At 45.3% G+C, this 26,160-nt stretch overlaps 1 protein-coding gene across 5 annotated transcripts in view; it reads left to right on the forward strand.

The window, feature by feature from the left end:
* COBL (cordon-bleu WH2 repeat protein) overlaps positions 1-26,160 on the forward strand; it is a 952,910-nt gene that overhangs the window by 878,297 nt on the left and 48,453 nt on the right. For all 5 annotated transcript variants that reach the window (XM_063922617.1, XM_063922616.1, XM_063922613.1 and 2 more), the window contains one exon: positions 18,675-18,784. In XM_063922617.1, the coding sequence (XP_063778687.1) occupies positions 18,675-18,784 (110 nt within the window). The remainder of the gene's footprint in view (positions 1-18,674; positions 18,785-26,160) is intronic.

A 26,160-nucleotide genomic window follows, 5' to 3' on the forward strand; every position in this document is an offset into this window, starting at 1 on the left:
TGTATGTGAGAGATACAACTGAGTCTGAGAATTTTAATAAGTAGAATACCATTTGCATTTTATACACACACACACACACACACACACACACACACACACACACACACACACACACGTATGCCTTGATAGACTTGTGACTTCCTGTACAGATTCCGTGTTTGTTTGGCCAAACTTTTTTTTTTTAATTCTTCATTTAACGAGCTAATGAGAGTAGACAGACTGAACAAATTAATGTAGATAGCATCAACAATGAGCCATTATTTTGAAATACCAAAAATACTATAATCAGAACAAGTAAATGGAACCAAAACAAAATAATGAATTGATGGGAGGGGGGGAGGTATAAGGGGGTGGGGTGTTGTTATTGGACTACGTGGGAGGACAGAACATCTCGATGAGCATCAGATGATGCACAGAAGGCATCAGTATAGGGATCAAGAAAAGTACCTGTCATAGGTAACGGAACAAGGAAGGGTGAAGCGAGAAAGATGGCCTTCCCCATCGCGCATGGGTCCAGTAGGGAGGTAGGTATGGGAGTCAAGGGTGAGGGGTATCTTTGTGGGAGGGCCACAGAGCCCACACCTGGGCGAACATATGAGCCCGATCAGTGGCAGAACAAGCAAGCGGTGGGCCCAGGTGCAACAAAATGCTTTGGGCCCCCCCCCCCCCCATCCCATCCAAGTCCACCCCATGGGCAGTGCGCGCCGTAGGCGCGCGCAAAAATACATAGTGGCGTGGCTTTGTGGGGAAGGGGTGTGTCCACAAAATAATACCAATTCATAAAACGGTGCACAGTAGTCTCCATTCTTCAAATTACGCCGCACAGTAGCACCACTACACCAGGTAGAGACCCTTTTACTCCTTACAGCGAACAGATTCCCCTTTTTACACATAACGGCAGACAGTGTGCACTTTTTACACATAACGGCAGACAGCGTGCCCTCGTTACACATAGCGGCAGACAGCATACACTTTTTACACAATGGCAGACAGCGTGCCCTCGTTACACATAGCGGCAGACAGCGTGCCCTCGTTACACATAGCGGCAGACAGCGTGCACTTTTTACACATTACGGCAGACAGCGTCCCCATTTTACACATTACGGCAGACAGCGTCCCCATTTTACACATTACGGCAGACACCATACACTTTTACACATAACGGCAGATAGCGTGCCCTTTTTACACATTACGGCAGGCAGATTCTACCTTTTTACACATAGCGGCAGGCAGATTCCCCATTTTTATACATAGCGGCAGGCAGATTCCCCATTTTTATACATAGCGGCAGGCAGATTCCCCATTTTTACACATTGCGGCAGGCAGATTCCCCATTTTTACATTGCGGCAGGCAGATTCCCCATTTTTACATTGCGGCAGGCAGATTCCCCATTTTTATACATAGCGGCAGGCAGTCCCCCCTTTTTACACATTGCGGCAGGCAGTCCCAACAAATAAAAAAAGAAAGAGACAGAAAGAAAGAAAGAAAGAAAGAAAGAAAGAAAGAAAGAAAGAAAGAAAGAAAGAAAGAAAGAAAGAAGAATTATACTTACCCTCTCTGTTGGCTCAGGCTCCTCGGTGCAGCTTCCCGGGCAGTAGAGAAGAAGGAGGAGGGAGGTGAAGGAGGGAGCCGCAGCAGCGCTGTGTTACTGGTGGAGGCGCTGCTGCTGCTGCCCCTCTGCTTCCCTATAGGCTGTTCTGAGAGACTGTGACCTGTTTGTATATGAGGGAGGGAGGGACGGACCCTCCTCCCTCCTTCGTGTGCGGGTGGCCAGAATCGTTCCTTATGACGGGCGGGTCACGGGAGCGCTGGTGTGCGGCTGCGGCATGACATACAATGAGTCATTGTGACTCATTCATGTAATGCCGGCCGGCGGCTGTGGGCCCTTGAGTGCGGCGGGGCCCCAGTGCAATGCACTGCCTGCCCCGCCAGTAGTTCCGCCCCTGAGCCCGATCACGGAGATAGTAATATTTCCCATAGCCACAATATGCCAGATTTGTGCTTTTAAGGCAGAGAAGGACTGTGGGATAGTTTTTTTTTCCAATTGCAAGCTATCAGTTTTTTGGCAGCTACTAGAATGTGGGGGCAAACTATTTTTTATCATGAAGGTGGACATCTCGCTTGTTTTTCACTTTGACACCAGTATGCAAGAGTTAATATTTCCAAAATACGGTAGTTTCTATAAAAATGGAGAGAAAATGCCATCTCTATTACTTCATATGTTAAACTTGATAGAAGAATAAAGCACACATTATTCCTGAGAGCCAACCAAAGACGAACTGTCAACAAAGATAACCATGCCGAAGTGTTCTCGTAAGAAGAAAAACATACTTTCTGTGGTTTCCCTCTAAGCCCAGACTTGCATGAAATGGAATGTTAAATTGTGTTTATGAAATGTGCTGAATTTTGAAGCCAAAACAATGCTTTGTTGTACTATATTTTTCGGGAATTGACCTTAAAGACAAATTAGCTTCAACTTCATTTCTGGTTCCAAGATTTAAAAGTAAATTACCATCTAACATAATAAAAAAACAAAATAATCATTGTAAGTTACATTTGTAAATTAGATGTGTCCCGGCAAGTTAATGTATCAAAATATCCTTAACTATGACTAGTAAACTATTTACAACTGAAACATTTTTAAGTGCTGAAACATAAATGGGCTGATCAAGACCTTGTGCCTCATACTCATAGATACCGGACTCCAGACCATTATAATTTTTTTTGCATTGCAGGAAAATAATGTCTATTTTTTTCTTGTAGGATATACATACTTGGCAGCATTATATTAAGTCATTTAGTTAAGCTAGGACCCGCCTACCTTCCAACACTTCAACTGTCCACACATGTTCTTTCTTTGCAGGGGTGTAGTGAGAGTGGCTTCGGTGGAGTGCGAGCTCTGGGCACCAAAAAAGTTAGAGGGCATGCAGCTGTCTGCCACGGAGAAGCAGAGGGGGCGCACACTGACTCGGAGACTATCTGCTTGTAGCTGTGCAGCAGGGTTACTTCTGTCCTGCAGCACCACGCTTTGCCCCCGCTGCTGCAGCACCTCTCTCTTTACTGGAAGCTGCAGCACATGTCTCTACTTCAGATGCTGCAGCAGCTCTCTCTTCCCTAGCTACTGCAGCACCTCTTTCTGACCCTGCTTATGCAGAACCTCTCTCTGCGATGGCTGCTGTAGATCCTCTCTATGCCCCAGCTGCTGCAGCACTTCTCCCATAGGCGTGCGCAGCACATTTTATTAGGGGGTGCACGACTGGAGTGGCGTGACTAGCATCGCCTACTGGGCTAGAGTGTGTGAGTATGTATGTATGTATGTATATATATATATATATATATATATATATATACATACATACATACATACATACATACAGTGGTCGAAGTGGAAATTGTAAAGTGGGGAATGGAAAAGTGAAGGAATGACCACTCAAAAGGGGACGTGTCCTTCAGTATAGTTTGCCACATTACATACCCATTATACACATTATGCATCACAATAGTAGGACCTCTTATACTATCTAGTACTGGTGCCCCTTTCACTTTATAGCACACGGTATGAGCTGAAGTTCACATTATACCACACAGTATGAGCCGAAATTCACATTATAGCACACGGTATGAGCCGAAATTCACATTATAGCACACGGTATGAGCCGAAATTCACATTATACCACACAATATTAGCCAAAATTCACATTATAGCACACGGTATGAGCCGAAATTCACATTATAGCACACGGTATGAGCCGAAATTCACATTATAGCACACGGTATGAGCCGAAATTCACATTATACCACATGGAATGAGCCAAAATTCATATTATACCACGCAATATGAGCCAAAATTCACATTGTAGTACACTGAATGAGCCGAAATTCACATTATAGCACTCGGAATGAGCCAAAATTCACATTATACCACACAATATGAGCCAAAATTCACATTATAGCACTCGGAATACGACGAAATTCACATTATAGCACACGGAATGAGACGAAATTCACACTATACCACACAATATGAGCCGAAATTCACATTATAGCACACAGTATGAGCCGAAATTCACATTGTAGCACACTGAATGAGCCGAAATTCACATTATAGCACACGGAATGAGCCAAAATTCACATTATACTACACAGAATGAGACGAAATTCACATTATAGCACACGGTATGAGCTGAAATTCACATTATACCACACAGTATGAGGCCTCGGAGATGGTGCAGAGAAGGATTGAGGACGGCAGAGGAGGCTGAGGGCAGCGGTGGTGCAGTGGAGGACGAGGCAGAGGGCGGTGGCAGTGCAACGGAGGAGGACGGAGGAGGCTGTGGTCGGCGGCCTTTGGTGGTGCGGCACTGCACTGGCTCCTATGACCCGGCGCTACTATTTCATATCTGCCGCGGACCCGGCAGCCAATCAGCCAATATATATATATATATATATATATAGTTACACACACACACATTATATATATATATATATATATATATATCCTCCAAATCAGTAGGCACTCCAAATCAGTATTCCCAGATAACTGTTGTGGTGCACAGCTAACAATTGGATACAGAAACAGCGAACAGCGGCACACCTAACGGACTTGTAAATGAGACAAGACACCTCCAGTAGGTCTGATAGCGAAGTTTCGGATTTTACTTCGTCCTCAGGCTACAGGTGCATCTTTACCTGTAGCCTGAGGACGGAGTCAAATCCAAAACTTCGCTATCAGACCTAAGTGCCTTGTCTCATATACAAGTCCGTTAGGAGTGCCGCTGTTCGCTGCTTATATATATGTATATATATATATATGTATATATATATATATATATATATATATATGTATATGTATATATATATATATATATATATACATATATATACATATATATATATATATATATACATATACATATATATATATATATATATATACGTGCCCAGACACATTTGAATACAGGTGAAATGCCTTACTTTTATTAAAAATACACTGCTTCATATGCTGCTCTGCCCCTGCACTTTGTGGTGGCGGCTAGCATGGTCCCGGCTCAGTGGTGGCGCAGTGCCCCGGAGTCTGACCAACTCCGCAAAGGAACATGGGAGGAGGAGCTGCTGCAGCCGGGCATGCGCAGCAGCCCTCCTCCCGGAGCGGCCGCCATATTTGTTAGGGGCATCATACACTGACTGCCCCATCAGCTGTGCCGGCGCCGCATTGTACCCTCACCGGCGCTACCGCAAGCGGCTCTGCTCAGATGTGCGAGTGCAGAGCCGCACGCGGTGCCAACCATCGGGTACTAAAGCAGACATCAATGTTCAGATTGCAGGCGTGCAGTGCGGGGGTGCCGGACATAAGGGGGTGCCTGTGCGCACCAGGCACCCCCCGTGCGCACGCCTATGACTTCTCCCTACAATGATGCTGCAGCACCTCTCTCTGCGCAAGCAGCTGCTGCAGCAACTCTCTGTGCAGCAGCAGCTGCTGCAGCAGTACCTCTTTCTGTCCCAGCTGCTGCAGCACCTCTCTCTGACCTGGCTGTTGTAGCACTTCTCTCTACATTAATGCTACAGCACCTCTCTCTGCATCAAATGCTACAGCACCACAGTTTGTCTCTCAGGCTGCTGGAGCACCTCTCTCTGCCCCTCTGGCTGCTGCAGCACCTCTCTCTGCCACTGATGCTGCTGTGGTGCAGCTCTCTTTGTCCCTCAGGCTGTTGCAGCACAGCACTCTCTGCCCCTCATGCAATTCTTGGACATTATTTTAATTGAGGCATAGAGGGATTAACAAATTGGAAGGGGTGGGGGGTCAATTTTGGTGCATTATTTTCATTGAGAGTTTGGAAGGGTTTCAGGTCGGTGGGGGAGTTCACATTTGGGGCATTATTTTCATTCAGAGATTGGAGGGTTATCTGGTCTGTGGGGCGGTTACATTTGGGACTTTATTTTCATTAAGGAATTGGGGGGTTGTGAGGTAAGGTCAGTAGGGGCATATATAATGTTTTTAATTTATTTGAATTAAATAAGTAAATAGTTAAATACAGCTACTTCCATTGCAGTTCTACCATGGTGTTATGTGTATAAGGGGCTCAACCATAGTGTAACGTGTATAAGTGGCTCTACTGTTTGGCATAAAGTGTATAAGGGGCACTACTGTGTGGTGTAATGTGAATAACGGACACTACTGTGCGGTGTAATGTGAACTAGTTCTATTCTGTGGCCACACACCTTTCTAATGATGCCATTATTTATTTACTATTACCAGTTATTTATATTGGGGGTAATTCAGAGTTGATCATAGCAGCAAATTTGTTAGCATTTGGGCAGAACCATGTGCACTGCATGTGTGGCAGATATAACCATGTGCAGAGAGAGTTAGATTTGGGTGGGTTATTTTGTTTCTGTGCAGGGTAAATACTGGCTGCTTTATTTTTACACTGCAATTTAGATCTCATTTTGAACACACCCCACCCAAATCTAACTCTCTCTGCACATGTTATATATGTCCCCCCTGCAGTGCACATGGTTTTGTCCAACTGCTAACAAATTAGCTGCTGCGATCAACTCTGAATTAGGCCCATAGTGCACACATATTTCGCAGAGCTTTACAGAGAATATTTTGCCATTCATATCAGTGCGTAGCGTACAACCCATATTCTTTACCACACATACACACACACAACAGGGTTTATTTTTGTTGGGAGCCAATTAATCTTCCAGTATATTTTTGGGAAGTGGGAGAAACCGGAGTACCCGGAGGAAACCCATGCAAGCACGGGGAGAATATACAAACTCCACACAGGTAGGACCATGGTGGGAATCGACCTCAGTGTTTTTAGGCAGTAATGCTAACCATTACACCGTCCGTACTGCTATTCCCCTATATTGTTCTAAGCCTTCGACATACACTGACCCTATTTTAAACATGGAGGGCACCCAAAGGAAACTTTCATCCTGAGCTCAACAAGGTCTAGAACCAATTTAGGATTTTTAAATATTGTTTTTTTTTCAAATGTAACATGCTACCACATGTTGGCGGGCCCCCAATTCGGTACAGAGGAGGCGGACGCCAAAATAAACCCTAGCGCTCACCACAAGTTCTATTTCCACTCTATGGGTTTCGTGGAGACCCACGAGTGGGAATAGCCCCTGTGAGCCAGTATTCTGGCTGTCGGTATTATAAGCAGTCGGGATTCCGGCATCAGAATTAACTGCATCCCAGGGATCCAAGAGGGACATTCACCTATGCACAAGCAGGTTCAAAATGTTCTAAAACAAAATGAAAGTTGTTCATATAAATTTTACATTACACTTCAGGGGCATGAAAAGCAGGGGTTATTCTAAACAAGAAACAAAATGGGGATTAACCTCCGGTGTCCCTCAGCACACCAAAATGTATCTGTAACATGACTTGAAAAGCTATATGTATTAGAAATCCAGATGTATTAGTTACATACAGTATATTTGCAAAAAACAGGCCCTGACAAGGCTCCTCTGATTACTGGTGGTTCCTAACACTAGGTCTAAGTCTGGGGCGCAGAACCCCACAAGTCGGTTAAAGACTCAGCGGAAGTAAAAATTAGATAGATAGATAGATAGATAGATAGATAGATAGATAGATAGATAGATAGATAGATAGATAGATAGAAACTAGAAACTCCACAACACCCATAGAGGGAGAATATAGCTGGCATACTAATGACCGGGATGCTGCTGTCGGTATACTGATGGCCTGCATCCCGGTCAGCGGTAATTCATACTGAACCCATTCCAAACTTCTTGCAGAACTAAGTAACCACAGATCTTCTGTGTATGTAGGCTTGCTCAAATCCTTCTGTCTCCTCATGTAAGTAAATTGACTAACTTCATAAGAATATTCCTTAGATTTAGGGTTTTTACTACAAATGGCAAAATGTGCCTATACAATTGTCCTCGAAAATGTTTTCGCTGTAATTTCACAGAAAATTTCAATTCACCAACTTTGAGCAGGTGATAAACTTGGGGAAACTCCCTATTTTAAGTTACAAATGTCGGGATTTGGTACAGAACCCCTGAATGACTAATTAGGCACTTAGAGGTTTTTCATTTTTTCTAATTGCCCAATAATGACATGTAATTTTTCGGGGTAAAAAGTACAAAATGATGGCTATTGGGGTACAAGGTATGGGACAGGTATATTCAGGTGCTTTATGAGTGGGACAAGTGCTTTTAGGTGGGAGTAATCGGTCTGTTTCCACTTTTTTTTTTAAATCCTCTAAAATTACCCAAATAAATACTTATACCCATTTTTATGTACCCCAAATTAAATGAGAGCATTTATTTTGCTGGAAAAAATTGCTTTCTATAATTTTTTTATATTTAAAAAAAAAAATGCCTACAACAGCCATTTGACCCAATTTAAGTGCCAGAAATACAGTACTTTTATTTTAACCAATAATAAACTTACTATACTGTACTGTTATCCAATGTTTTTTCAGCTTTTTTGGGGCGTACAGGCAAATGTACAATTTTTTTTACTTTTCAGTTTGGGCACCAGTTTTCACGGTTATCCAATTTTCTCGATTTTGTAATTGAATGCACAAATCGTGGGAGCACGCATGCGGTATTTTCATGGCAATTGTGTTAAATTACCACAATTGTGCTGCTAATTGAATTTGCCCTTTAATCTCTAACAACAACACAAATACATTTTAAAACATATTTCTCTAACGTCCTAAGTGGATGCTGGGACTCCGTAAGGACCATGGGGAATAGCGGCTCCGCAGGAGACTGGGCACAAAAGTAAAAGCTTGAACTAGCTGGTGTGCACTGGCTCCTCCCCCCATGACCCTCCTCCAAGCCTCAGTTAGATTTTTGTGCCCGAACGAGAAGGGTGCATGCTAGGTGGCTCTCCTGAGCTGCTTAGAGTAAAAGTTTATTTTAGGTTTTTTTATTTTCAGTGAGTCCTGCTGGCAACAGGCTCACTGCATCGTGGGACTAAGGGGAGAAGAAACGAACTCACCTGCGTGCAGAGTGGATTGGGTTTCTTAGGCTACTGGACATTAGCTCCAGAGGGACGATCACAGGTTCAGCCTGGATGGGTCCCGGAGCCGCGCCGCCGGCCCCCTTACAGAGCCAGAAGAACGAAGAGGTCCGGTGAAATCGGCGGCAGAAGACGTTCCTGTCTTCAACTAAGGTAGCGCACAGCACTGCAGCTGTGCGCCATTGCTCTCAGCACACTTCACACTCCGGTCACTGAGGGTGCAGGGCGCTGGGGGGGAGCGCCCTGAGACGCAATAAAAACAGAAATACCTTAGGATGGCAAAAGAAATACATCACATATAGCTCCTGGGCTATATGGATGTATTTAACCCCTGCCAGTTTTCCAGAAAAAAGCGGGAGATAAGGCCGTCGTGAAGGGGCGGAACCTATCTCCTCAGCACACAAGCGCCATTTTCCCTCACAGTTCCGCTGGAAGGACGGCTCCCTGACTCTCCCCTGCAGTCCCTACAGAATCAGGGTAAAAACGAGAGAGGGGGGGCACTATTGGCAGAAAAATTATAAACAGCAGCTATAAAAGGGAGTAACACTTATATAAGGTTATCCCTATATATATATATAGCGCTCTGGTGTGTGCTGGCAAACTCTCCCTCTGTCTCCCCAAAGGGCTAGTGGGGTCCTGTCCTCTATCAGAGCATTCCCTGTGTGTGTGCTGGGTGTCGGTACGATTGTGTCGACTTGTATGAGGAGGAAAATGATGTGGAAGCAGAGCAATTGCCTGTATTAGTGATGTCACCCCCTAGGGAGTCGACACCTGACTGGATGGTTGTATTTAAAGAACTACGTGACAATGTCAGCACTTTACAAAAAACTGTTGACGACATGAGACAGCCGACAAATCAATTAGTGCCTGTCCAGGCGTCTCAGACACCGTCAGGGGCGATAAAACGCCCGTTACCTCAGTGGGTCGACACAGACCCAGACACGGATACTGAGTCCAGTGTCGACGGTGAGGAGACAAACGTAAGGCCACACGTTACATGATCACGGCAATGAAGGAGGCATTGAACATTTTTGACACTACAAGTACCACAAAGAAGGGTATTATGTGGGGAGTGAAAAAACTACCAGTAGCTTTTCCTGAGTCAGATGAATTAAATGAGGTGTGTGATAAAGCGTGGGTTTCCCCCGATAAAAAAGTGCTAATTTCTAATAAATTATTGGCACTATACCCTTTCCCGCCAGAGGTTAGGGCGCGTTGGGAAACACCCCCTAAAGTAGATAAAGCGCTCACACGTTTATCTAAACAAGTAGCGTTACCGTCTCCTGATACGGCCGCCCTCAAAGAACCAGCGGATAGAAGGCTGGAAAATATCCTGAAGGGTATATACACACATACTGGTGTTATACTGCGACCAGCAATCGCATCAGCCTGGATGTGCAGTGCTGGAGTGGCGTGGTCGGATTCCCTGACTGAAAATATTGATACCCTGGATAGGGACAGTATATTACTAACTATAGAGCATTTGAAGGATGCATTACTATATATGCGTGATGCACAGAGGGATATTTGCACCCTGGCATCAAGAGTGAGTGCTATGTCCATTTCTGCCAGAAGAGCGTTATGGACGCGACAGTGGTCAGGGGATGCGGATTCCAAACGACATATGGAAGTATTGCCGTTTAAAGGAGAGGAGTTATTTGGGGCCGGTCTATCGGACCTGGTGGCCACGGCAACGGCCGGAAAGTCCACCTTTTTACCCCAGGTCACCTCTCAGCAGAAAAAGACACCGTCTTTTCAAACTCAGTCCTTTCGTTCCCATAAGTACAGGCGGGCAAAAGGCCACTCATTTCTGCCCCGGGGCAGAGGAAGAGGAAAAAGACTGCACCAGGCAGCCTCTTCCCAGGAGCAGAAGCCCTCCTCTGCTTCTGCCAAGTCGTCAGCATGACGCTGGGGCTTTACAAGCGGACTCGGACACGGTGGGCGCCCGTCTCAAAAATTTCAACGCGCAGTGGGCTCACTCGCAAGTGGACCCCTGGATTCTGCAGGTAGTATCACAGGGGTACAAACTGGAATTCGAGACGTCTCCCCCTCGCCGGTTCCTGAAGTCTGCTCTACCAAAGTCTCCCTCCGACAGGGAGGCAGTTTTGGAAGCCATTCACAAGCTGTATTCCCAGCAGGTGATAATCAAGGTACCTCTCCTACAACAGGGAAAGGGGTATTATTCCACGCTGTTTGTGGTACCGAAGCCGGACGGCTCGGTGAGACCAATTTTAAATCTAAAATCCTTGAACACTTACATAAAGAGGTTCAAATTCAAGATGGAGTCACTCAGAGCAGTGATAGCAAACCTGGAAGAAGGGGACTATATGGTGTCTCTGGACATCAAAGATGCTTATCTCCACGTCCCAATCTACCCTTCTCACCAAGGGTACCTCAGGTTTGTAGTACAAAACTGTCATTATCAGTTTCAGACGCTGCCGTTTGGGTTGTCCACGGCACCTCGGGTCTTTACCAAGGTAATGGCCGAAATGATGATTCTTCTTCGAAGAAAAGGCGTTTTAATTATCCCTTACTTGGACGATCTCCTGATAAGGGCAAGGTCCAGGGAACAGTTAGAAGTCGGAGTAGCACTATCTCAGTTAGTGTTACGTCAGCACGGGTGGATCCTAAATATTCCAAAATCGCAGCTGATTCCAACGACACGTCTCCGGTTCCTAGGAATGATTCTGGACACAGTCCAGAAAAAGGTGTTTCTCCCAGAGGAGAAGGCCAGGGAGTTATCCGAGCTAGTCAGGAATCTCCTAAAACCAGGCCAGGTGTCAGTGCATCAGTGCACGAGGGTCCTGGGAAAAATGGTGGCTTCTTACGAAGCGATTCCATTTGGAAGATTCCATGCAAGAACGTTTCAGTGGGATCTTCTGGACAAATGGTCCGGATCGCATCTTCAGATGCATCAGCGGATAACCCTGTCGCCAAGGACAAGGGTGTCTCTTCTGTGGTGGCTGCAGAGTGCTCATCTACTAGAGGGCCGCAGATTCGGCATTCAGGATTGGATCCTGGTGACCACAGATGCCAGCCTGAGAGGCTGGGGAGCAGTCACACAGGGACAAAATTTCCAGGGCTTGTGGTCAAGCATGGAAACATCTCTTCATATAAACATTCTGGAACTAAGGGCCATTTACAATGCCCTAAGTCAAGCAAAACCCCTGCTTCAGGGTCAGGCGGTATTGATCCAATCGGACAACGTCAGTCGCCCACGTAAACAGACAGGGCGGCACGAGAAGCAGGAGGGCGATTGCAGAAGCTGCAAGGATTCTTCGCTGGGCGGAGAATCATGTGATAGCACTGTCAGCAGTGTTCATTCCGGGAGTGGACAACTGGGAAGCGGACTTCCTCAGCAGACACGACCTTCACCCGGGGGAGTGGGGACTTCATCCAGAAGTCTTCCAAGAGATGGTAAACCGTTGGGAAAAACCAAAGGTGGACATGATGGCGTCCCGTCTCAACAAAAAACTAGACAGATATTGCGCCAGGTCAAGGGACCCTCAGGCAATAGCGGTGGACGCTCTGGTAACACCATGGGTGTACCAGTCAGTGTATGTGTTCCCTCCTCTGCCTCTCATACCAAAAGTACTGAGAATCATAAAAAGGAGAGGAGTAAGATCTATACTCTTGGTTCCGGATTGGCCAAGAAGGACTTGGTACCCGGAACTTCAAGAGATGCTCACGGAGGACCCGTGGCCTCTACCTCTAAGAAGGGACCTGCTCCAGCAGGGACCTTGTCTGTTCCAAGACTTACCGCGGCTGCGTTTGACGGCATGGCGGTTGAACGCCGGATCCTGAAGGAAAAAGGCATTCCAGAAGAAGTCATCCCTACCCTGATAAAGGCCAGGAAGGATGTAACCGCAAAACATTATCACCGCATTTGGCGAAAATATGTTGCGTGGTGTGAGGCCAAAGAGGCCCCTACAGAGGAATTTCAACTGGGTCGCTTCCTACATTTCCTGCAAACAGGACTGTCTATGGGCCTAAAATTAGGGTCCATTAAGGTTCAAATTTCGGCCCTGTCGATTTTCTTCCAAAAAGAACTGGCTTCAGTGCCTGAAGTCCAGACGTTTGTCAAAGGGGTACTGCATATACAGCCTCCTTTTGTGCCCCCGGTGGCACCTTGGGATCTCAATGTGGTTTTGGGGTTCCTAAAATCACATTGGTTTGAACCACTCACCACTGTGGAATTAAAATATCTCACATGGAAGGTGGTAATGCTGTTAGCCCTGGCTTCAGCCAGGCGTGTCTCAGAATTGGCGGCTTTATCTTATAAAAGCCCTTACCTGATTTTTCACACGGATAGGGCGGAATTGAGGACTCGTCCTCAATTTCTCCCAAAGGTGGTTTCAGCGTTTCACGTGAACCAGCCTATTGTGGTGCCTGCGGCTACTAGGGACTTGGAGGACTCCAAGTTACTGGACGTAGTCAGGGCCCTCAAAATATATATTTCCAGGACGGCTGGAGTCAGGAAATCTGACTCGCTGTTTATCCTGTATGCACCCAACAAGCTGGGTGCTCCTGCTTCTAAGCAGACTATTGCTCGTTGGATTTGTAGTACAATTCAGCTTGCGCATTCTGTGGCAGGCCTGCCACAGCCAAAATCTGTAAAAGCCCATTCCACAAGGAAGGTGGGCTCATCTTGGGCGGCTGCCCGAGGGGTCTCGGCTTTACAACTTTGCCGAGCAGCTACTTGGTCAGGGGCAAACACGTTTGCTAAATTCTACAAATTTGATACCCTGGCTGAGGAGGACCTGGAGTTCTCTCATTCGGTGCTGCAGAGTCATCCGCACTCTCCCGCCCGTTTGGGAGCTTTGGTATAATCCCCATGGTCCTTACGGAGTCCCAGCATCCACTTAGGACGTTAGAGAAAATAAGAATTTACTTACCGATAATTCTATTTCTCATAGTCCGTAGTGGATGATGGGCGCCCATCCCAAGTGCGGATTGTCTGCAATACTTGTATATAGTTATTGTTACAAAATTCGGGTTATTATTGTTGTGAGCCATCTTTTCAGAGGCTCCTTCGTTTATCATACTGTTAACTGGGTTCAGATCACAGGTTGTACGGTGTGATTGGTGTGGCTGGTATGAGTCTTACCCGGGATTCAATATCCTTCCTTATTATGTACGCTCGTCCGGGCACAGTATCCTAACTGAGGCTTGGAGGAGGGTCATAGGGGGAGGAGCCAGTGCACACCAGCTAGTTCAAGCTTTTACTTTTGTGCCCAGTCTCCTGCGGAGCCGCTATTCCCCATGGTCCTTACGGAGTCCCAGCATCCACTACGGACTATGAGAAATAGAATTATCGGTAAGTAAATTCTTATTTTTACAGATATATTTTTTTTAGTATGGACAAGAGAAATGTGAAAATGACTAGAGGGGAAGGAGAAGAGAGCACTTTTGATATATTATGTAAGAATGAATACAAAAATACTTCCTAACTTAGTTATTATGTTAATTAAAAATATTACATCAGACTACAGTAGTGATGAAATTTAGCATGAACCCTGGATTGCAGAGATGCATGATTCTTGTGATGCAGTTTTAGGGAAATAGAGCTAGGGAGATGTTGGTCATATTATTCTGTTGCACATTGCGGTTAGGGTAGGACTGGGAACGAGTAAATCCTAATTCCGCAACAAAGCGTGAAAATGTCTCTGCCGAATATATATAATTAGATATTATGCAAACCTTCTTGAAGATTTGGCTAATCTCTAGTAGAAAATGTTGATATAAGTGAAACAGTTGTGCTATGTACTTCTAGCCCATAATACTTTCACACCATGGCCACCACTTCCTTGACGAACCACTTTACCAAAGATCTCCAGTCTGTATCCTGCAGTGAAACTGTAGACGTTGGCAACAAGACAATTAACTCCAGTGTTAAACTCGTTACTAGAAGAAATGCCCAGCATGTCAGGAATTTATTATCTTAGAGAAATGCTTCCTTATCCTCCCTTATATGTCTGACACATGATAACATGTTTATGTACAGTCTGATGTGAAGTCTCTTATTATGGTTTATCTTATTTCTATTTTAGGATTTCAAATGAAAATGTTATTTAAATTGATAGATTTTTACAGTCCTTTAAATGATCAACATCCACCAGGGCAAAACTGTACTAAATATCCTGAGCACAAGTACAATATGTGATGCTTTTATCAGGAAATCTGTTATTTTTATTTTACTAGTATTTAGTGGTGTTATACACAAAGGGATATTAACCAAGTTCCACCTCCTACAGTCACTGTTTTTCCAACGTTTTATTTATTGATAAAACATTATTATTATTATTATTATTATTATTATTATTTTAACAATATTCTATTGGGCGGTGAGGGTAAATATAGAAAATTACAAATGTGACAGGCACTTCTACATTTTAGGTATAAGTCCTATGAAGACAACAAAGTTCTTAGATATTATTCAAATACAGGTTGAGTATCCCATATCCAAATATCCGAAATACGGAATATTCCGAAATACGGACTTTTTGGAGTGAGAGTGAGATAGTGAAACCTTTGTTTTTTGATGGTTCAATGTACACAAACCTTGTTTAATACACAAAGTTATTAAAAATATTGTATTAAATGACCTTCAGGCTGTGTGTATAAGGTGTATATGTAACATAAATGAATTGTGTGAATGTAGAGACACTTTGTTTAATGCACAAAGTTATTAAAAATATTGGCTAAAATGACCTTCAGGCTGTGTGTATAAGGTGTATATGTAACAAATGCATTCTGTGCTTAGATTTAGGTCCCATCACCATTATATCTCATTATGGTATGCAATTATTCCAAAATACGGAAAAATCCCATATCCAAAATACCTCTGGTCCCAAGCATTTTGGATAAGGGATACTCAACCTGTACCTTTAGTCTTAATATACAATGCTGTACAGTTGATCCTAAATGTAAGTTCTACTTGACATCCGAATCAGGAGACACCCTAAAGTTCTCTGGAGTCCGGAGGTGCATTGCAAATGATTTTGGGCCTGATTCAGGTGGATACCAATGTAGTAATAGCTGCAAAATGATTCTTATGCCACAGTTGATGAGCTATCTACTGGGGGGCCCCGGCTGTGGCTCTAATCCACTGTGGATTATTGTCACCATTGTCACACCATTGAACGGACATTGGGGGTAATTCCAAGTTGATCGCAGCAGGAAATTTTTTAACAGTTGGGCAAAACCATGTGCACTGCAGGGGAGGCAGATATAACATGTGCAGAGGGAGTTAGAATTGGGTGGGTTATTTTGTTTCTGTGTAGGGTAATTACTGGCTGCTTTATTTTTACACTGCAATTTAGATTGCAGATTGAACACACCACACCCAAATCTAACTCTCTCTGCACGTGTTATATCTGCCTCCCCTGCAGTGCACATGGTTTTGCCCAACTGCTAAAAAGTTTCCTGCTGCGATCAACTTGGAATTACCCCCATTGACTGCACCATTGGACATTAGAGCAACCCTGTGGTTCTGCAGGTGCACAACAGATTGTCTGTAATGCAGCACACACCCATGTAATGCATCACACATGCCCTCCAGTAAATCAGCACACACCCATGTAATGCATCACACATGTCCTCCAGTAAATCAGCACACACCCATGTAATTCATCACACATGTCCTCCAGTAAATCAGCACACATCCATGTAATGCATCACACATGTCCCCCAGTAAATCAGCACACATCCATGTAATGCATCACACATGTCCTCCAGTAAATCAGCACACATCCATGTAATGCATCACACACGTCCTCCAGTAAATCAGCACACATCCATGTAATGCATCACAGGTATCCTCCGGTAAATCAGCACACATCCATGTAATGCATCACACATGTCCTCCAGTAAATCAGCACACATCCATGTAATGCACCACACATGCCCTCCAGTAAATTGGCACACATCCATGTAATGCATCACGCATGTCCTCCAGTAAATCAGCACACATCCATGTAATGCATCAAACATGTCCTCCAGTAAATCAGCACACATCCATGTAATGCATCACACACGTCCTCCAGTAAGTCAGCACATATCCATGTAATGCATCACACATGTCCTCCAGTAAATCAGCACACATCCATGTAATGCATCACACATGTCCTCCAGTAAATCAGCACACATCCATGTAATGCATCACACATGTCCTCCAGTAAATCAGCACACATCCATGTAATGCATCACGCATGTCCTCCAGTAGATCAGCACACATCCATGTAATGCATCACACATGTCCTCCAGTAAATCAGCACACATCCATGACCACAACTCACACATACTTGGGCCAACATGTAGCTGCCAGTAAGCTGGAGAGCCATGCCCATTTTCTTGTTCCCATTATCCACGTGTCTATGTCGCACTGCCCGTTTGTGTCAATGGTCTTGTGAAGCAGACGCATTGAAGATTTATTAGCAAACTGATTGACAGGGTGCATTTGTGGGAGGTAACGAATGGGGCAAGGGCAACTCAAACATGTATGTCACGTTTGTTTTGGGTACATGGCACAGTTTGCGACTGCTATCCTGTGTGCAGCAAACATGGCTTTGGCATCTTACTTCCAGCGGCCATGCTGTGTGACCATTGCAAAGGGGGACTCAGAAAGACTGATGTTCGTATGATAGTTGCATCTTTGTATACCAAATATGCATCATTTTCATATGTTCACCCATATGCTATGTACTAATTCGCAGCTGCAAATGCATTTGAATGAGGCCCATACTTCTTATTCCTCTCCCCTGTGTTTCCTCCGTGGTGGAGCAGATAATGGTGACATCATCACTGGTTTGCACCTCCCTCTTGGCTAGAACAGCCGCAGGGAGATTGCTAGCCTTTCAGCATACTTCCCAACTGTCCCGATTTTCGCGGGACAGTCCCGTTTTTTGAGTCTGTCCCGCTGTGTCTCCCGCAGGGCGCAGTGTCCTGCGGTGGGGCAGTTGGGAGGCTCCTGCACTCACTGCTCTGCTCAGTTCAGAGCAGAGCAGCGGTGAATAGACGCTGTGCGCATGCGAACAGCGTCTATTCCTGGGAGGCAGAGGGACTGGGGGCATGGCCAGCAGCTCACAGAGCGCTGGCCATGCCCCCACTGTGACTGAAATGGGAGGTGTGGCCCGCAATTGCAGCATCCCAGCAAAGCCATGCCCCCTTTCCCACAGGCGATGTCCATTTTCCGGAGCCGCGCGGCTTCCCTTCGCAAAATGTCACTACTTCACTTCTGTGAAAGTTGGGAGGTATGCTTCAGGCAGTCAGGGAGAGAGTTGGCAAGTATGAGTTAAGTAGTGCAGAGCTAAAGCTTGTCATTCACACTTTGCTGCTGCAGAAGAAGCTAATATCTAACAGGTGGGGCAGATATAACATGTGCAGAGAGAGTTACTGTAGATTTGGGTGGGGTGTGTTTAAACTGAAATCTAAATTGCAGTGTAAAAATAAAGCAGCCAGTATTTACCCTGCACAGAAACAAAATAATCCACCCAAATCTAACTCTCTCTGCAAATGTTATATCTGCCCTCCCTGCAGTGCACATGGTTTTGCCCAATAGAGAAAGATTTTTGCTTTTGCGATCAGGTCTGAATCGGGCCTTATGTTTCAACGTAAAATAAACACACTATAGCTATAAAAAGGTATTATTATTTTTTTCAGTTCTGTCATAGCAGACGATGAAGTGAGCTTAGTCAGAAATGGAGAAGAAGATCATTTTATTGCAGCACAGTTCCAAGAGACATTGGCGGAGCTGGATGAAGATTCAGAAGGTATTTGTTGTTGCTTTTTTTAAATAGTAAAGCTGCAGGAGTCTTTTGAATCATACAGAAAATTATGAGATATAAATATGAACGTCTCTTTGAGACACTTGTCATTTTTCCTTCCACTTTTAAATATATAGCTATATTATTTATTTTTATTCTGGATATTGGGCCTAATTCAGACCTTGGCCCTCATTCCGAGTTGTTCGCTCGCAAGCTGCTTTTAGCAGCATTGCACACGCTAAGCTGCCACCTACTGGGAGTGAATCTTAGCTTAGCAAAATTGCGAACGAAAGATTCTCAAAATTGCGAATAGAAATTTCTTAGCAGTTTCTGCGTAGATCCACACTTACTCTGCCACTGCGATCAGTTCAGTCAGTTTCGTTCCTGGTTTGACGTCACAAACACACTCAGCGTTCGCCCAGACACTCCCCCGTTTCTCCAGCCACTCCCGCGTTTTTCCCAGAAACGGCAGCGTTTTTTCCCACACACCCATAAAACGGCCAGTTTCCACCCAGAAACACCCACTTCCTGTCAATCACATTACGATCACCAAAACGAAGAAAAAACCTCGTAATGCCGTGAGTAAATTACCAAACTTCTTAGCAAATTTATTTGGCGCAGTCGCAGTGCGAACATTGCGCATGCGCAATTAGCGGAAAATTGCTGCGATGCGAAGAAAATTACAGAGCGAACAACTCGGAATGACCACCCTGTTCGCTAGCAGGTGATTTTTGCACTGCTGTGATCAGAGAGTCACCACCTACACGGGGAGTGTATTTTAGCTGTGCAAGTGTGCGAACGCATGTGTAGCAGAGCTGTGCAAACAGATTTTGTGCAGTGTCTGCACAGCCCAGAACTTACTCAGTGGCTGCGATCGCTTCAGCCTGTCCAGGACCGGAATTGACGTCAGACACCCAGCCCTGTAAACGCATGGACACGCCTACGTTTTTCCAAACACTCCCTGAAAATGGTCAGTTACCACCCACAAACATCTTCTCCCTGTTAATCTCCTTGTGAACGCCCGTGCGAATGGATCCTTCGCACAAACCCATTTGTACCTGTGCGACGCGCCTGCGCATTGTGGTGCATACACATGCGCAGTTTAGACCTGATCGCCTGCTGTACGAAAAGCAGCCTTGCGATCAGGTCTGAATTACCCCCATTGTGCACTATATTTAATAAAGATGAAATTACAAAAACATAAAAATGTTTATTTTTAACTGTATGGGAGCGTTTCACTATAAGGTCTTATATGAGCACTGTGCCATTACATTCTGCGTTATGTTACAGGTAAAACACAAATAAGCAATGGAAGTGCGCATAGCTGCACCTGATACCATCGGCGCAAAGTACCAATTTTCAGTATTGATTGACAGTCTGGTGTCGTTTCAGGGGCTGGGAAGGGGTGGCGATAGGCTCTGTTTGGAAAAATGGAGGGTTGTCACCGCTGTTTAGGGTGTGGGAAGAGGCCAGGGAGGAGATTTCCTGGCTTCTGCGACGGATGGCTTGCGCCCGTGTCTGCCACAGGTGGCTTGCGCACGTGATCAAAGCATCCACCAACTGGTGTCCTACGGCAAACTGCTGGATGGTGGATGCTTTAATCTGATGCTGCATCCCAGGATGCAGCTTGGAAAACATGTTATCAGATATTCTGGGGGGGGTCACCTCCGACTTTCGCCTCCGGTCGCCTGGTATGAACTTACGCTGCTGATTAGATGCATTAAATTATTAGACTTTTCATTGGCAATAAAACTTCTTACTTAAATGTAAGGACACCCCCCTCCAGAAGCTACAGCCAATACAATCATGAGCTACATTTGGTACTGTACACACTCCAGCCTGTAACTCCTCTAACACTGACATGCATGGATGCTGTACATAACTGTAACCTGATAACAGTGAGGTGATGGAATTTCATAGTAGACATAAAAATCTACTGTATTCATAGTAGACATAAAAGCCTACTGAACATATGTTCTATTTAGTGCATATTTAAGTCAGTGACTTTTGAAGTGGGTTTGTAATCACTATATAAATGATGTCATTCTATATTTTCTCAAATCCATGGACTCGTTAGACAATACAAGGAGCAAAATATATTCAAAATATTTTGTAAGTTGTAGCACAGAAAAAGCATTAATCATGGTGTCATATTTGTCAAGTTTTGGCTGCATGAGGATGATCTAAACAGTACGCGAATGCAAACATTGTAATTTTAATGCCTTTGTTGGCAGGCTGTAAAGACTGTCGAACATATTGGGCAATTACATTTTTACAGTATAAACTTTTTTTTCATTCTGAGAATAAACATTTAAGCTGTTTTTTTTTGTTGCCATTGTAACTAAAATAAAAAAACCAAACATTTGATATTGTCAATATAGAACTATTTCCCTAAAGGTGGGTACAAACGAAACGATTTGTCCAACAATCGGGGCATTCCCACTCGATCGAATCATTCCATGTGTATGCACGATATTGTGCATGACGAGCTCCCATGGTGTCGTCTGTCGCTTCCCCTGATCTTATTGCATGTTCAAAAGATTAGGGGAAGCGGCTGCCAATCCCATGCAATGCTACGCGCGGGGAGGTGGTTTTGTGGGCAGTTGTGCACCAGATCGCGCCATGGGGTCTATTCATGAAGCAGTGAAAAGTGTGGAGAAGTGAGTCAGTGGAGAAGTTGCCCTTGGCAACCAGTCAGCATTAAAGTAACATTTATAATTTGCATACTATAAAATAATACAGAGCAGCTGATTGGTTGCCATGGGCAACTTCTCCACTGGCTCACTTCTCCACTGTTTTCACTGCTTCATGAATATACCCCCATGTCAGTGTTCGCAAAAATGCGCTATAGCGCATATTTTACGTGCTATAAGCATGAAGGGACTCAGTTTGCAAAAATAAGAGGGTCCCACAGTACGCGCTATGCACCGCAACCAATCCTTCCAATCCAAACCCTGTGCAGCTGCCTTGTCTCTATTAGTGTGAGACCACCCTCCCCTTCACGTCACTGTCAGCTGCAGGTTGGACAGGCCTGCCATAGAGAGACGAGGTGGGGTGAAGCATGGATGGGGGTGCCGTCTCCCCTCACACACAGCCGCATCCGACACAGCAGAGAGCCGCAGCCGACACAAGTGCGGCCATAACACAGCGTTGATTACCTGTGGGGTGGATGGCCAGATGTCAGGCACAGTCGTTACAGAGCTCCGGCCAAGCAGCAGAGGAGACGCGGATCGACCTCTGTGCCTGGCTAATGCTTTAACCTTGAACACGAAGAACTCCCACCTGGGCATGGATACCCTACCATTCACCGCTCCATCAGACCCGGTAACATAGGAAAGAGACCACTGGGGATGGGCAGCTTGTGTAGTAAGTGTGTGTGATTTTTGTATGTATGCATGCATGTGTATATATACTGTATACATATGTGTGTCTATGTTTAATAAGTATTTGTGTGTGTGTGTGTGTGTGTGTGTGTGTGTGTGTGTGTGTGTGTGTGTGTGTGTGTGTGTTTTACACTAAGTCAGAGGTGTCTTACTTATAACCTGGTATATACCTGGCAGGAATATAACCAACGTACTTATATATAATATACACTCCCCCTGTTTAATGTCACAACAAAGATCCTGGACAGGTCAGTCACATACATAATAATCTATGTATATATATATATATATTTTTTTTTATTTTTTTTTATTTTTTTTATTTTTTTGTCTATATATCATTATGCATGTGACTGACCTGCCCAGAATCTTTGGAATCTTTATAGTGACATTACACAAGGGATGTGTAATATAATATATAATCATATCCAAAACAGTAACTGATATCAGCGTTTCAATCGATTGATATCCGTTACCACTGTGTCAAGTGTTGTTTTCCTATAGCCGGGAGTGCTGCACTGTTTTGGATATGCTACAGAATTGTGGAGGCAACAGGCATAGTTTTCCTGTTTACTGGAGTGCCAGACCATATGCTACTTTATCTTATATAAAGTATATAAAGGCCCGTTGGCCTTTTCACGTTGTTTCAATAAAAGCATAGCTACACTTTTTTTCCAAGACTGGAGGAGTGCCGCCTGTTCCTTCCATTTGGGGACACGTGCATTTGTATATTATTCCTTTGGGAAGGCACCCCGAGAGCTTTACCCCATATCTCGGAGTGCACTTCTACGTGTGTGTGTGGATAGATAGGTAGATAGATAGGTAGATAGATTCAGTAATCGCGCTGAGCCAAAAAAAAGTGGGTCCCAGGGACCCCTCACTTTTAAAAGTTGGGGTCCTACCGGTCTTTTTCTGGGTCTCATCGGAATGAAGGTTCTTATTAATCTTAATCTTGTTTGGACACTACAAAAGTGTTGCAAGGTAGGGGGATGGGGTGACAATGCCGCTGGGCTGTGTAGCATGCAGGACACCCTGCACCAGAGGTGTAACTAGACATTTTGGTGCCCTAGGCATAAAGTGAATTGGTGTTGCACCTGCCAGATTGCAAAGCATAGGCAGTGTGCGCCGCAAAATTTTAGGCCCGTGGCTTCATGGGGAAGGGGCGTGACCACATAATAGTGCCAATTCACATTACACTACACAGTAGTGCCGCTTATACACATTGCACCAGGTAGAACCTCCTATGCACACTGCGCCAGGTAAAGCACTTTATACATATTGCGCCAGATAGAGCAAGTTGTACACTTTGCTCCAGGTACAGCACGTTATACACTTTGCTCCAGGTACAGCTCGCTATACACTTTGCCCCAGGTAGAGGACTTATACAAATTGCACCAGGTAGAGCACATTATACACATTGCACCAGGTAGAGCACATTATATACATTGCACCAGGTAAAGCACATATAAACATTGCACCAGGTAGAGCGCGTTATACACATTGCACCAGGTAGAGCATGTTATACACATTGCACCAGGTAGAGCACATATAAACATTGCACCAGATAGAACACTTAGACACATTGCACCAGGTAGAGCACATATAAACATTGCACCAGGTAGAGCGCGTTATACACATTGCACCAGGTAGAGCTCATTATACACATTGCACCAGGTAGAGCGTGTGATACACATTGCACCAGGTAGAGCACATATAAACATTGCACCAGATAGAACACTTAGACACATTGCACCAGGTAGAGCACATATAAATATTGCACCAGGTAGAGCGCGTTATACACACTGCACCAGGTAGAGCTCGTTATACACATTGCACCAGGTAGAGCGCATTATACACATTGCACCAGGTAGAGCGCATTATACACATTGCACCAGGAAGAGCGCGTTATACACATTTGCACCAGGTGACCACTTAGACACATTGTAGCCACCATCTCGGACCCCCAGTTGTCGTCCCCAGACACAGTGATCACGGGTGTCAGTGGAGGGGGTATCAGATGGGTGTGTGTATAATGGGCACTGTGAACATGTTATGGGGAGTGCGTATGATTGGCACTGTGTGAGTATGTGTATAATGGCCAATGTGTGGGTATTGGGGGGGGGGTGTAATGGGCAATGTGTGGATATTGGGTGTGTGTATGATGGGCACTGTGTGGTTGGTGGGGTGCATGTGATGGCACTGTGGGGCTATGGAGGGTGTATGGAGGGGGTGGGTATATGGGGGTGGGGTAACTAAGCTGGTCAATGTGTGCATTTGTGTTGGTGTATGCTGGGCACTGCCCTAACCCCCAGTGTTTGCAACGTTAGCTGTTGCCATCCCTCCAATTGCCCATATGTTTATTACTAACATGAATCCTCCATGCCATGGGCTGCTTGAAAACCAGATATTCAAAGACACCTCTTCTCTTTAGCTCCTCACTGCTGTGGGCGGGATGTACTAACCTCTCCCGCAGCGTTAACTGGCTTTCTCTGCGGCCACCTGTCTCCTCCCCGTCCCGGCGCTGCTATTCGCTTCTACCCCTCACCGCCGCGGCCACTCAGGACTCAGCATTGCAGATGCCACGCAAAGCCTTGGAATTCACTGGCGTATGCCCCCGCATCCTGAGTGGTCGCGGCGGTAAGGGGGAGAAGTGAATAGCAGCGCTGGGATGGGGAGGAGACAGGTGGCCGCAGAGAAAGCCTGTTAACGCTGCGGGAGAGGTTAGTACATCCCGCCTTTAAGCCACCTTTCTTTACAATATGCTGGGTGTTGAGTCCACTTTCTGAGTACGCCGGGTGCCGCAGCTACATACAGGAGTGAAAGGCCCCAACAGATCCTCCTCCCCGTCTTATAGTCCTCCCGGGAAAGCCCGGCTATTGGAAGGGTTTGAGAGGGAGACCTCATTGTATCCATGTGATTGGCCGCTGGATCTGGAGACCTAAAAGGCACCACAGGATTGGCCGCTGGACCCAGAGACATCAAAGAAGCCACAAGATTGGCAGCGGGACCCGGCGGAGCTACAGGACTGCCTACAACGGAGCGTGTCCCCAGGGACGCACTCATTTTGTAAAAGCGAGTCCCCGTTCCTCATTATGGGGTAAAATACGCGCTATAGCACGTTTTTGCGATCACTGTAGATAGATAGATAGTTATTATTCTGTGAATTAGAAACCTAACACCCCTCCTTGCCCCCAGCACTGCCCCAACTGTTTATCCCCTCCCTACCCCCATCACTGCCCCCAGTGTTTCCTGCCCCTATCGCCCTCCTTTCCCCGAGTACTGCCCAAACTTCTATCTACCCTTACCGCCTCCAAACCCCCAGTACTGCCTGCACCTAACCCCTTCTTGCCTGCCCTCACACCCCATAATATGTGATGGGACCCAGAAGTAGTGGAGTAGGACTCCAATTTTTTGAAGTGAGGGGTCCCTGGGACCCACAATTTTTTTTTGCTCAGCACAATCACTGCATGTGTACGGCCGCCCGATATGTCGGGCCAAGGAGTGTCCGCCGCATCCGTGGGTACACATCATATAGTGTGAGACTCCTGGCAATGAGCAGTAAACCCCTGGCAACAAGCATGGAACCCAGAGCATGAAACACCTGACAACGAGCATAAAATCCTTGGCAACGAGCATGAGACCCCTGACAACAAGCAGGTATTTTAAAAATAACTAGAAACCTTACTGTGGGGCATAATTTGTAAAGGGCATTATTGTGTCTGGAGCATAACATGGTGTCAGGGGCATTACTGTATGTGGCATAATGTGCAATGTTCATTACAGTGTATGGCATAATGTGTAATGGGCATTACAGTGTGTAGCATAATGTCTAATGTGCACTACGGTGTATGGCATAAGTTGTAATAGGCATTACGGTGTGTTGCATAACGTGTAATGGGCATTATGGTATGTGGCATAATGTGTAATGGACATTACAATGTGTGTAATAATGTGTAATGGGCATTACGGTGTATGGCATAATGTGTAAAGGGAATTCCTATA

Source organism: Pseudophryne corroboree, chromosome 5 (assembly GCF_028390025.1).
Source record: "Pseudophryne corroboree isolate aPseCor3 chromosome 5, aPseCor3.hap2, whole genome shotgun sequence".
NCBI lineage: Eukaryota > Metazoa > Chordata > Amphibia > Anura > Myobatrachidae > Pseudophryne > Pseudophryne corroboree.